The 14,132-nt window shown below is 33.4% G+C and overlaps 1 protein-coding gene across 2 annotated transcripts in view; it reads right to left on the reverse strand.

Annotated features, from left to right (window-relative positions):
- ADGRB3 (adhesion G protein-coupled receptor B3) overlaps positions 1–14,132 on the reverse strand; it is a 765,428-nt gene that overhangs the window by 60,847 nt on the left and 690,449 nt on the right. For both annotated transcript variants that reach the window (XM_023230291.2, XM_023230292.1), the window contains 4 exons: positions 11,118–11,268; positions 8,296–8,365; positions 5,660–5,726; positions 3,240–3,325 (listed from right to left, as the gene is read on the reverse strand). In XM_023230291.2, the coding sequence (XP_023086059.1) occupies positions 3,240–3,325; positions 5,660–5,726; positions 8,296–8,365; positions 11,118–11,268 (374 nt within the window). The remainder of the gene's footprint in view (positions 1–3,239; positions 3,326–5,659; positions 5,727–8,295; positions 8,366–11,117; positions 11,269–14,132) is intronic.

Genomic DNA, 14,132 nt, shown 5'->3' on the forward strand with positions numbered 1-14,132 from the left:
GTCTGCTGAAGATGTTATAAAAATATACATGCCATTTTTATCCTCATTTCATTCTCATTATCATTTTATTTAAGATGTGTTGTATTTACAATAAATTTCTTCTTGGTAAACTAATGGGTACTAGGCTTAATACCTCAGTATGAAATAATCAGTACAACAAATCCCTGTAACACAAATTTATCTAAGTAACAAGCCTGTACTTGTACTCCTGAACTTAAAATTTAAAAAGAAAAAAGAATTTCAGTAGAAAAAATATTAATATAGTTTGGGTATTATAAAACTTGTTAAACTATTGTATTATTTATTAAACATTCACTTATTAATTCCTTATAAATATTTATTGAGCACAAACTATATGGTTGGCTGTTTCTAATAGCTGATTATAAAAAAGAAGAAAGGGAACAAAGAAACAGAAAAAATGGGAGAAGGAACATCTTGGTACAATATTTGGTTTTAAGTAACAACCTAGTTGTAGAAGAAATGCTTGATATATGTGTATATTCAAATAAGCTGAAATGATTTTTACAATTAGAAGGACTGGTTGTCAAGTCAACCAATTAGCTTCCTGCTTAATGTTTCTTTCGTTAATTTTGATTATTTCTTCTTCACTGGGGGACTGTTCTTCACTGTCCTCACTACTTTTCTGTGAACTAAAATTATTCAAACCTCTATAGCTTCCAAAAATTTCCTTCAATCACACTTTGGAATGGAGTACAAATTTCAATCTATATTTGCTTAAGCCAAAATAGTACTTTATATTAGAAATACAGTTTGAAAATCTAAAGTAATTAATTTGTTAATAGTTCTTTTCTGCTTTGGACAGTAGCCAACATTCTGCTTTTATAACATAAGTTAACATTTCTGTTTCTCTAGCAGTGGCCTTTGAACCAGGAAAACATCGACTCAGTTTTGCCAGTGAAACATATGTAACTTCTAAGAATATGTTTAGAATAACTTATTTGTTAATATGTAGATTGAAATGGATAATTTCTAAATTCATAATATGACACTACTGTCATTTCTTCTAAACCTATATGATCTCTTATAAAGAGCTATATGAATTAAACTGGGCTTTACACATAAAATAATTAAATAAGAAAAAATACTATGAATTTAATAAATCTTCAACATCATATTCATTTCGATGATCTTATCTCTTTTTTTGACCTTCATGTCATGGATGGTGGAATCATGGATTCTTGATTGATAGTTAGAGACCTTCCAAAACAACCTCATCTGTTCAGGCTGGCTTCTCAGAAGAGCAGCCACTGTTGAGTGAATGCTTGCTATATGCTAGATTCTCTAATGTGTGCTTTATACACATTATATTTTCATATACTCTATGAGGCATGAGTTATTTTCCCCATTTAACAGATGAGGAGACTGAGTTGCAAAAAGTAACATGCCCAAAGGCACATAGACACAGCTAGTAAATTGCGGAGATTTATCTTAACCACTGAAGTTCCCATTTTATTGTTGAGGTTGTTTAAATTATGTAAGTTTATACGACTAGCAGCAGAACTGAGTTTCTATCCCAATACTCAGTCGGATCAGTATATTCTTACATAATTAATCTGGACAGAAATAACTGAAGAAGCTTACTCCAATTCCCACCACATGTGGCATAATAACAAGAGTAATTGTGTGAAAATTTTGTGTTCAAATGATCTAGAGAGTTGTGTTTGTACTATGTTCAAGTCTGCATATTTAAGGATGTTATAGAAACTCATCTGCCGTGAAAAAAATCTCTAAATGATTGAAGTGATCCCCACTCAGGAAGAAACTTTCAGTGATGTTTTTATTACACTATGGCATTTCTAGTGTTTGATATAAATGATATCAAATTTTTGTATTGCAAGCCATTAAATTTAGTCTTTTGCTAGGGAAAAGAAATACCCAGATTATCTTATTATATAAATCATTACATAGGTTATAAGAACACAAAGGACTTAACATTTCACAAGTAACTGATCAATTAGTGTGACTATTAAATAATACCATAAATTATGGAAGAAAAAAATATTACATGGGTAAGTTTTGAATGAGGGTACAGTTCAATGGAAAGGAGAAAGCTGGAAACTTTTTATAGGGAAGGTCACAAAGAAAAAATCAAAGGCATTAATATTTCATTCAAGTGGCAACAAATTTATATGATAAAGGATGACATCACCTTAAAAAGCTACTAACAATCTAGATATGAGACATTACTGTCATTATATATAATATATATAAAATATAGATATATATATAAAATATATAATACATTTTTAATATATATATATATATATACATTTTTTCTTTTTTGAGACCTAGTCTCGCTCTGTCACCCAGGCTGGAGTGCAGTGGTGCAATCTCAGCTCTTTGCAAGCTCCACCTCCCTGGTTCCCGCCATTCTCCTGCCTCAGCCTCCCGAGTAGCTGGGACTATAGGCACCCGTCACCACGTCCTGCAAATTTTTTTGCATTTTTAGTAGAGACTGGGTTTCATCATAGTCTAGATCTCCTGACCTCATGATCCGCCCGCCTGGGCCTCCCAAAGTGCTGGGATTACAGGCGTGAGCCACCGTGCCCGGCCAGATATATATGATAACATATAATAAGTCATCAGATATTTATGTATTATAATAACAGTAAAATTAAGGGAGATGCTTTTCTAAGTTTTATAAGAGGTTAAAGTGTGAAAATTATGAATAACTCTTTTTAGCCAGTTAGATTAAAAATGTCATAAAGAATGAAAATATAAGACACACACAAATAGTGCTTGATAAGTGATTATTCCAAGTGAAGATTTTTTTCCTGATATATACAATTAGTCAAAGAAAATATAGTACTTTGCCCTGTTTAGGTTTGCTTGTTTTGATTCTGCTCTGTCACATACCAACACTGTGTTCAATCTACCTCCTGACCTTTGTGACCAAAACGAGGAAGGCTTTAAAAACCCTTACCTAACGACAACCATTATAAGTCTAGCCTCAACGTTTAATGTTCTTATCTGAGAAGCAGACAATATGCACAAATACACTCCAAATTTCCTAATGGCCTGGTATAGTATTTTTAGATTTTTGGTCATATTACTTAAAAATAGCACATTGGAAACTTTTATATGGCAGAATCTACCGGACACATTAGTACATCAATAACAAAATTCAAGGCATAGTCAAACGCAGTCAGTGATGGTCTGAAATTGGAGTACGGGATTCACTGGTAAATAACCTTCAAAATCCACCAATTGCAGCTTACCCGGCTCTGTGTTTGAGCTTTTTATCTAGGATTCCATCTCTGGAAACAAGTTTATTAAATACCAAAATGCCAATCACCATGTTGACCTGTCAAACAGAAACAAAGTTGACCTTTCAATGATATTGAAGGGAATCAGGTCCCTGTTTCTCCTGAAAATCCTATTTTTATCAATTCATAACCACCGTATCAGTAGTAGTGGTATGAAGCACTCTCAAACATTTTATAAGTGCACAGAGGCATACGGAACAATTTAACAGTGGTGTGCTACTTTAAAGTTGTAAAGTACATTAAGTTCATTTAATTTCCATGCTTTGCAGTTAACACTGGGGAAATTAATCTTCAATTGCCTGACTTTTAAATGGTACTATACAATGCCAATCTGGCATTCTTCTGTCTGAGTCAACCCTGAGTAAAATCATTTGGCTAAATGAGTTTTACCCTATGCCTGTGAGCCAGGAGATTCTGAATCGTAGAGCATGAGGCTAGGGTGAGCCCTGGCAGCAAAAGGTGCTGATGATTTGTCATTATTCCCAACACAGAGGACAGAATGCCTAAATTCCTCCTGCTGTGTGGTTATTCTCTTCTGTGGAAGGGGAGCATTTTGATGTACCATGCTTTTCTAGGCAGAAAGGAAAGCCTATTCAACTCACTAGAATCTTTTTCACAATGGACACTAGTGCTAATTTTTAAAATATGCTCTAGTGTACAGTTCTATCATTTTCTTTCTAAGACTTTCTTACTCTCACTTAAAAAGTCTTTTGCATGACACGAAATGAAATCACACTTATTTTTCCTTTTTCATGTAAAACTGTAAAAACTGCATAGATGTCTATTCATACCAGCTTACCATGAGCCCCCACAGTTCTCTAATCTACCAACACTTTCTGTTCAGGGAATCCAGTCCAATGAGTAAATGAAAAATATGTTCTTCTTTTTGCCTTTCTTGCCTCTTTCCAATCTTGGGGTAACCCTGCCCTGCTGCCAATGAAGATGGTGAATATAAAGCGAAAATGTGTCCAGTTGCTAATGTAAGGAAGATGCAAAACATACCTATTAAGTATGGACCTAGGAAGAGTCACTCTTCATAGTTTCCTGACAAGACACCATTTAATCAAGAGAATACTTATTCATCTATGTAACTCTCATTATTTAAACTAAGAGAAGAAGTGTATTCTATGGATTCTAGTAATCTACAACTTAATCACAAGGGAATTTGTCACCCCTCCAAAGACCATACTTTGGTGTTTCAATTATATACACACTCTGTTTCTCCATTTTAGTGTTCTATGGGCATTAATCTAGAAGCTTAGGGAAACAATTCAGTTGATTAAATAAAAATTCGATGCAGCAGACAAAAAGATGTCTAATAGTTTTGATTTCCCTGTGCTCTAAGATTCTTGCCTTGATTTTATTTTTCTTGCAAATTATAGACAGTTTCTGCTCCCTGTTACACCTTAGTGGAGGGAGAACAAGCTTAAAGGAAGAAAAAACTGACATCAGAATTAGTAGCATATCACCACGTTCCGATTTTTTGAATGAATCATTCAAGAAACCAAAGAGTAACTTTCCAATTAGAAATATAATTGTACAGCAATATGAATATTTGTATTTAATTTAGACTGTTTCTTTCCTCCCTTATTTTCTTTAAAGATGCACTGGGCAAGAAAAATTTGTAATCAATAAATCCAAACAGAGAAAGAGAAAGGCAAATTGGAAGGAAATATTCCACATTACCATAGTTTAAAATTTTAAACAATTATTTTTTGGCTTCAAAAGAGAAATTTAAAATCCTTATCCATAACATATGGCAGTGATTCTTAAACAGGGATGATTTTGACCCCTAGGGACCATCGGAAAATGTCTGAAGATGTTTTTGAGTGTTATGACTAGGGGGTACTACTGGTATGTAGTATGTAGGGAAGAAGGATGCTGCTGAACCTGCTAAAACACACAAGACAGCCTCTGCAACAAACAAACATATGATCCAAAATGTCAGTATCACTGAGGCTGAGAATATATTTCCTTTAGATATTTGACAGGGACAGCCTTAAAGAGATTTCCCTATTAATAACCATATGTATTATACAGAATACTGTAAAGGTGAGATTAGGGTAAATGATGAGATTCTATACATTAAAGAGGAAGAATTCATTAACACTTACTCAAACTTCTTCACAAATCTGAAATTACTGTAAGAGAAATACCACACTCCCAGTTTAATATTCTTCAGTATTCAAAATATGAATATTTTAGAATAATAAAAGACTGAATAACAATTGATATTCAATCAGAATAATAGTCCATTGAACTTTAAAATTTCTACACAAGAACTACATTATCAAAATTGCCACTCTGATTGAAAGAAATTAGTCTTTTTTTTTTTTCCTAAGAAAACAAAATAAGTTGATTTCGATGTTTACCAGGACAACAGCAGCTGCAGGTCCCACAAAAGCATAAAGTAGTCCTCCTTCAAGAGAGAGCCAGCAGCTGAAAATAACATTAGATAAGAACTAACAAAAATTAGTGACAAGTATTAGACCACCAAAGTGTGATACAAACAACTTAGACTATACATTTAGCCTTGGAATTTTGGCACATGTTAAAGATTTGTAATAAAAAAAATACATAGAAGATATAGAAAAAACTAGAATTATATCATTTCATGAGTAAGAAATACTATATATGTCTAACTGAAACAGTTTTATTATAAGGATTTACTTTCAGGCAGTTGAAACATTTTAGACAAATTACTGTTGCAGTGAGGTTTCTGTATTTACTTTCAATACAAAGGTGAGTATTATTTACATTTTATAAAATGCTGCTTTATATTCATTATGGATTTTTTCAAATGTACTTTAAAGCAAGAACAGTGTATTTTTTTCAGAGTTTTAGATGTGCCATTTACCTGCTCTTCCTTGAGGCCATTGAAATATTGGGAGAAATTGGTTTAAAAGCCATCATTGCAGGGAATGGATAAGCTACATTTGCATGCTATTTTTCTTCTAATTTTACTTTTTCACCCAAACTACTAAGAAAATTCCCTAAAGATAAGCTTTTGAATAAAAATAAATGCAGCTGTGTTTGTTTCAATGACTAAATTCACCAAGAGATACAGGTTTGCATTGATAGAGACAAGATAATCGATTTGGGAAGAAACAGTTTCTCACAGCAGAGGGAAATGCAGAGGGAATGGGGCTGACACTGGGGGCTTTGCAGGGTGGCACATCTGCTCATGCAGAATCCAGGAAAGTGAAAATGAGGGAAGCATGAGGGCCTGCTGATGCAGAGTCATGACCACCATTTCATGCACCTGTTTTTTGACGTTTGACCCTTGCGCTATTTCTTCTCAGTTTACAGAATCATCACGCTGCCTTTAAAAGTAATAACAATGAACAGTAACTGCTCTGTATCTGTTCTAACAATAAACTGCTCTATATTAATTGTGATGGTGGTTACATGACTTACGTATTTCTCAAAACTCACAGAACTATACACTTAATAGGGTGAATGTTACCGTAGTTAAATTATACCTTAAACATATTTACCTAGTAATTAATTATATATGTACACAAAGAAATACTATATTAGCATATATATACAAATATGTGTATGTATATTCAAAGTCTGCATTTATTGTTCCTCGACATAACAGCAGAAAGATAAAAATGTACTTTTCCATTTTAATATCTATTTTTAAATAATATACCTGGAGAAAACACCTTAGTCTCACAGAATACTTTAGATTGTGTCTCTAAGATTGCCACTAAATTCCCACTGTATGTTTGTGTAAACTAATCTCTGCCACTAAATCCCCACTGTAATTTTGTGTATACTAATCTTCAAACTGAGGTTTAGTATATCTTTCAAGATATACTAATAGAGATTCAGTATATCTTTTATTTTTTCCCTAGGAGTTTACACTGTTATAAAAATTTACAGTTATAAAATAAATGCATTACTTATTGTATTGTATTGCACTTTATGAACTCTTTGAAAGTAGGAACCATCATATATATAATCTTGCTTATTCCCATATTCCCAATACAGTGACTTTCCAAAAATAGATGTATACCAATAATTATGCTATTGTAAAAAGTAATAAATTAAGGTGATAGTGCTGTAGTAACCAGTACTCTGCCATCTATGCTATCAGAATTTTAAAAAATAATATAGATTGCATAAAAATGCTCTGATGACACGAGCTTCTTAAACTTTTCAGAAGTTTCTTTAGGATAAACAGGTGAAATAATATCTCTCAGTATGTTTACAATTTGTACGAACCTACCAGTGGGCCTAATTAGCAGTGATTCCTACCTCAAACCCAAAATAATTAAACAGAACATCATGCTTTAAAACATATACTTTTAATAAGATGCGCATCTCTTTCCCCACTTCTTAATTGCCTCCTCAACTTGGAAGCAGATAAAATAAAACATGAAAGTGCATTGTTTAGATTTAAAATGTTAAATTTAAACTTTACCACAAATTCTCTCATAGAATTTATCAGCACTACCACTATAAAATAAGCTGATATCATATAACTTTTCTCCCTTTTAATTTCTTGCATAGTCCAAGTATTTTCTAATGTAAAATCCATTGGTTCCCTTGATCTATAATTGTTAGTATGTATTGCCCTAACATAGCAACAAAACTTGAACTAACATGACAAAACTTGGTTCATAACAAGATACATTATCATTAATGGACTTAGAAGCTCATAGCAGCATCACGTTCTAAAAAGTAAGTATGTCAAGACTTATCCAGTTCTCAATTTATTTGAGATTGGGCATGCACAATAACTACTGAAATATTTTAAAAGCCAAATATGCTGGTCTTATTAAGAAATGGGAAACTGAAACAAAGATTCTGAACAGTGCCACAACATTTACTTCTTAACCTTTGTAGATGTCAGCCACCTTGTTTTGTTCCTTACTAATGCAATTTCTACCATTGTTAATGATTCCATGATAAAATGCAAGCCATCGGCAGTGCCAACCAAGACTCTTCGATGATTTGTTAAGTTATGAACATGATTTATCACGGTGGATGGACTTACTAGTGATCAGTGCCGTATCCTTTTGTTCTGGTGAAGCCTACAGATGTGGCCACTACTAATGCTGGTAAACCTGCAAGAAAAGCAACGTCACACATTCATATCTAGCTATAACCACTATGCATACTGGCCTAAGAAAAGCCAGAACAAACTCCAGATGCTTAAATCAGAGAAACTCTCTTTGGATGAGTCACTTCACAAGGTACGTTTCTGTTACAAAATTTCTTTCAAGTTTAAAAATATGAGAGAGGTAGCTGAGCTTTTAACTTACTGCACTTCTCTGTTGTTGCTAGGTTACCACCACATTTGACATGGGTTTAAATGGAAGTAATAACAGAGATTTAGTACATTTTTTTAAGTTATTTTTTTCCCTAGGGTTTTACACTGTTATAAAGGAAATTTATAGTTATAAAATCAGAAAGGCAAAAACTGGATGTTCTGGTGTGATGTAATATCAGTGAAGTGGAACATTCCATTGGCCACATATTGATCCACATCAAATTGTACTTATAATAAGACAGAAAAAAATATAAATCTTATCAGTTAACGCTTTCTTTATAATTTGCTTATAATAACAAGAATGTAGAAACAGAGAGTTCAATTACCTACATACCTGTACCAATTCTGAGGTAGCATCTTCTTTTAGTTTACATTTATGGGAATTACACTTACCTCATTCAAGTTCAATGGAACCTCCCTGTGTTTTGGTAGAGTCTCTAATCTACACTGTTTAAAGATTTTTTTTTAAGTTTTGGTTATGCCTTCCTTTCAGGAAGATAATGTTTGCCTTTTCTGGTTGAAAAATCCGTCATCTAATTATCTTCTTGTATCTCCTCTGCCCATCTTCTTTCTTACTATCATTTCACATACTTGATGCTATTCTTCTTCTTCTGTGAGCCTTCTCTAGTGACATCACATTCCTTCATGATATTTAATGACAAGAACTATGGAAAACATCTCAGAGGGACACACCATAGTGTTAAACGAACACTGGTGACTATATATAGTTTCACATACATATATGTATATAAAATTATAAATATATAGTCCCCTCTTCATCCTTATCCTCCCTTTCCTCCTTCTGTTTCTCCTCTTCTTGTTCCTCCTCCTCCTCTTCCTTCACATAAGTCATTTGTTGATTTTTTTGATTGGACCAAGTTCATTAAGGAAAAAAAATCCCTCATGGGTTATAATTGAAGAATTAATAGTATTTATTTCATACAATTTAGATTAAATTTTACTAGACTCATTACGTTGTACTTGTTCATAATGAAACACATACACCACTATTCTGCCAACCCATAAACTTTCTGATACTTTAGCACCATCAGTTTAGGTTTTTGCTACCTAGAGTAGTTTAAATATTAGCTGTAAATCTGGAGATTGTTGGTGAACCCTCTCCTCAAAATCTTTAGTAATAATTTTAAACAAGGTAGTCACCAATCCTGAAAATCACCATGTTTTATTCTTCATCAAAAAATGTGTTCTTTCACCTGTATTCTGTATTTCTTAGAATAGTACTAATTCATGGCAAAAGTGTCCCTTGATTTAAATACTACTTCAACTTTAGAAGGCCTTTGTCATGAAATTTAGACAAAAATTTGATGAAATTCTAAGTGGAACAAAGTCTTCAACTTTTGTGTTTGTGTGAGATGGGGTCTTACTCTGCCACACAGGTTGGAGTGTCATGGTGTGATCTTGGCTCATTCCAACCTCCACTTCCCAGGCTCATGCAATCCTCCCACCTTAGCCTCCTGATAGCTGGGAATACAGGTATGTGCCATCACTCCTGGCTAATTTTTTGCAATTTTGGTAGAGATGGGGTTTTGCAATGTTGCTCAGGCTAATCTCGAACTCCTGCACTCAGGCAGTCCACCTGCCTCGGCTTCCCAAAGTGCTAAGATTACAGGCGTGAGCCACCATGTCTGGCCTACTCTTCAACTTCTTAACTGCTTTTCCATTTGTCTGCGGATAAAGTCCTAATATATTAATTAGACATAACAGACCTTGCTGAAACCTAATGAATAATATTTAAGTGTTCTTGATCATATTTTTTCAGCCTAAATTATTCTGGAATTGTTATAAGTACACTTATTTGTAATTTCCCAGGTTCCCCTTAGCTTCCCATATGCCAGTCTTCTAATATGGTAGATATTATTACATATTTGGGCTTTTTCTAAAAGTAGTTTCTTAAATTAACTAGGCTATCAGTAGAACTGGCCCTATAATATAGATCTTTGAGATGTCCATGTCATGAGGCAATCTGAGAGAAACTTCTTAATAAGCACAAGTGAAAAATTAATTCTCAGTCTGTCAGCAATTCTGTTTCTACTTTTGAGGATCACGTTGACTAGTTGTGAGGTTTCATTACTTCTCTAAATGGTGTTCTCCCTGTGAAATGAATTGCTTTATTCTTTAATTGCTTTGAGATTTCTTGAAATGAAGTCCTCTAAGTTTTCTTGGTGGGAGTACATGCCTAGCGAACCATCACACATTAGGCTTTGAAAATTTTAAGGTATTTTGCACTTTCAGAAAATATTAACAGAGAGCACTGTTTTTCTGTGTGGAGGTATCTCGGGTCTCATCTCATACTATCTAGGCACTGTTGAATGTTAACTGACTAGCTAAATGAGCATTCAATACTTACTTCCTTTTAAAGTTCCAAATGACCAACGAATGTTCAAAATTGACCAGCTCATGTATTTTCACTTCCGTAGATTAAATTAGACACAAAGTAGCCTGTGTCTAATCACTCTTGAGTACTTTATAATATGTGTTCAGAGTCATTTTGAGAAGAGCACGAAAGGGTATATCAATATGCTTACCCCATCCAAGGCACAAAAAGCGTTTTCTTATAAGCCGTGTCCTAATTTTTCCAGTTACAGCCATATATGATTGCCACGCCTCAGTCAAAACCCAACAGAATGAAGCCAGGAAAAAAAAGTGCAAAAATGCAGTGGTGGTTGTGCAGATGCTCTGTGGAAACAAACAAACAAAAAGACTCACACTGAACCAGGTAGAGGGAAAATGATATGTTCTTCAGAGGACTGTTATTCCCTGATTCGTTGCTTTTATTTCAAATACCCACTTCTCCTCAGTGACAAGAGTAATTATTTACAGAAATTATAAACCCTTTGGTCTTTATGCTCTATACAGTATTTACAATTGAAAAAAAAGTCTAATTCCATTTTCGCACTTAATTTTTTATGAGAAGAACCCTGAATGTAAATTTGAACTCAAGGGAGATTAAAATTACTGTTTTACTTGAATTTTGACAAATATAATTAAGAAAATGCTCTTTTCTTTGGTTTAAGTTACAGACATCTTGCATAATTATTTTGGCTACATTCTTTATTCTTCTCTTTTAACAGATAATCGTTCTTTGTTGTTATATCTGTGTTGATGTTAAAATTATATCTGTAAGAGTAACAGCCTTTCAAAAGAAAAAATTACTTTGCTCTTCTACATGCATGATATTCAAGGTGTAACAGCAAAGTACAAAATGAGGTTTAGCTAATAACATAGTACAAAAATAACATATGTATTTTAAAGTACTTAATACAATGCTTCTATACTCTTACTTTGCAATGCGTATCCTAATCAAATAATTTTGAAAAGCTAATCATGTTACCAGCAGTACAGAGCTAAGATTTTATAGATAGTTTTCTTCATGTAACTTAATTACCTTGAATATGCTGATCATTAGTTGTGACTCATCAGCAAAAGATCAGCAACTTCATTTTGGTAAAAGTTGCTGCTTATTTCACTGTTGGTATAATTTCTTTATAAATCTTGTTGAAATGCAAGTCTTTATAAACCAGGACCAGCAACAGGACTAATTTGTTCCTTTGTCAGTCATTCTCATTCTTACTGTTTTTAAAAATGGAAAATGGCAAAACGAACACAGTAGAACTTAAAAAATTGTAAAAAAAAATTACAAAGAAATAAAACTATAATCCATATCTTCTCATCTCTATCACCATCCACTGCTAATGCAGAATATCTTACAAGAATTTTTTGACCCAAATTATTCATATGATTTGTTAATTTTGTTAAATTTCACTAGATGTTGACTTAATTTGCCAGTTCTTCTAATCCTATAAAAAGAATCTCAGCATGTTTATCCACCAGGTTGTGTAAATGATCAGAGATAATGTTAAGAAGCTGAGTAGCACTGTGCTAGGTATACAGTAAGTGCCCGACCAAATATGACTATTATCATCATTATTATAAGCAGCAGTAAAACAAAACAATTTTTCAGCATGTGAATCCTTGTTTCATGCAGTACTTAAATCTATGTAGCACTTGTTTCTGCTTATAAAGATGATAAAATCATGGATTTCTTGAACACTTCCTCATACCTATATTCTAGTCTCAGGTATAATGCAGTAGCTTTAACCAATTGTAATTCCTCCTATTCTTGACACGTTAAGACTTTTATTTTTTCCCAATTTACGGTTTAAATATCTTCAGGTTGACTAGTTCGCTTATTTTTTATCTATAGTCGCCAATACATTTGAATTCCAAAGATAACTCTTCCACTTGCTATCCAGGGACTAGTTAACCTTTCTAAGTCACTAGGTACCCTTTCATTTTCCTCCACCTGTTTGTTTCAACGCAATTGTACGTGCTAGCAAAGCTAGTCCATCTCTATTTGTAAACTGTCAATATAGAGTTATATCAAACTGTAAATACGTTGCAATGTTAGACCCTAAGTGTTGGTGTACTGAAATTTTATTAGAAATAATGAAGTGTTCAATGTCTGAGGACAGAGATTTTAACATTTTCTTTCTGTATATTGTGTTCATTACTTTGCAACCCCCTGATATTCACTTTAATTCCAATACAAATTGAAGCACATGTAATTTTGAGCCACTGACATTTATTTCAATAATCATGTCTCTTTGAACAATATTATGGCCATAGACTACAGGGAAATGTAACTAAAGAAATAAGGCCTATTTCTTCCGACAATAGTATTCTACAATAGCTGGATAAATATTTAACCTTAAGTTGCTCAAAGTATGGAGGTAAGCTATTTCAACTTAAGGAATGTGTACATGTGAACCAAAGAGGTTTAAGTCGCAAAGCTAACCATATATAAAGAGCATTGCAAAATCTATGATCTTGAAAAATAGAAAAAAAAAGGAGCTACACTTCACTTCATCATGTGAAGAATTAGTATAAAGTCAAACACTCTGATAACAAGCATATGAAAAATGTTCAACATCACTGACCACTAAGAGAAATGCAAATCAAAACCATAGTGAGTGAGATACCATCTCGTATCAGTCAGAATGGCTATTAGTAAAAAGCCAAAAAGTAACAAATACTGCTGAGGTTGTGGATAAAAAGAAAGGTTTATATACTGTTGATGGGATTGTGAATTAGTTCAGCCACTGTGGAAGACAGTGTGGTGATTCCTCAGAGACTTAAAGACGGAAATATCATTTGACCCAGCAATCCCATTACTGGCTATATACCCAACAGAATATAAATTTTTCTGTTATAAAGACACATTCAGGTATATGTTCATTGCAGCAGTATTCATAATAGCAAAGACACTGAATCAACCCAAATGCCCATCAATGATAGACTGAATAAAGAAAATATGGTACATATACAACATGGAATACTATGCAGCCATAAATAAGAATGAGATTATGTCCTTTGCAGGAACATGGATGGAGCTGGAGGCCATTATTCTTAGCAAACTTAGGAACAGAAAACCAAATACTGCATGTTTTTACTTAAAAGTGGGAGCTAAATTATGAGAACACATGGACACACAGAGGAGAACAACAAACACTGGGGCCTATCAAAGGGTGGAGGTAGGCAGA

This window comes from Piliocolobus tephrosceles, chromosome 5, assembly GCF_002776525.5.
Source record: "Piliocolobus tephrosceles isolate RC106 chromosome 5, ASM277652v3, whole genome shotgun sequence".
NCBI lineage: Eukaryota > Metazoa > Chordata > Mammalia > Primates > Cercopithecidae > Piliocolobus > Piliocolobus tephrosceles.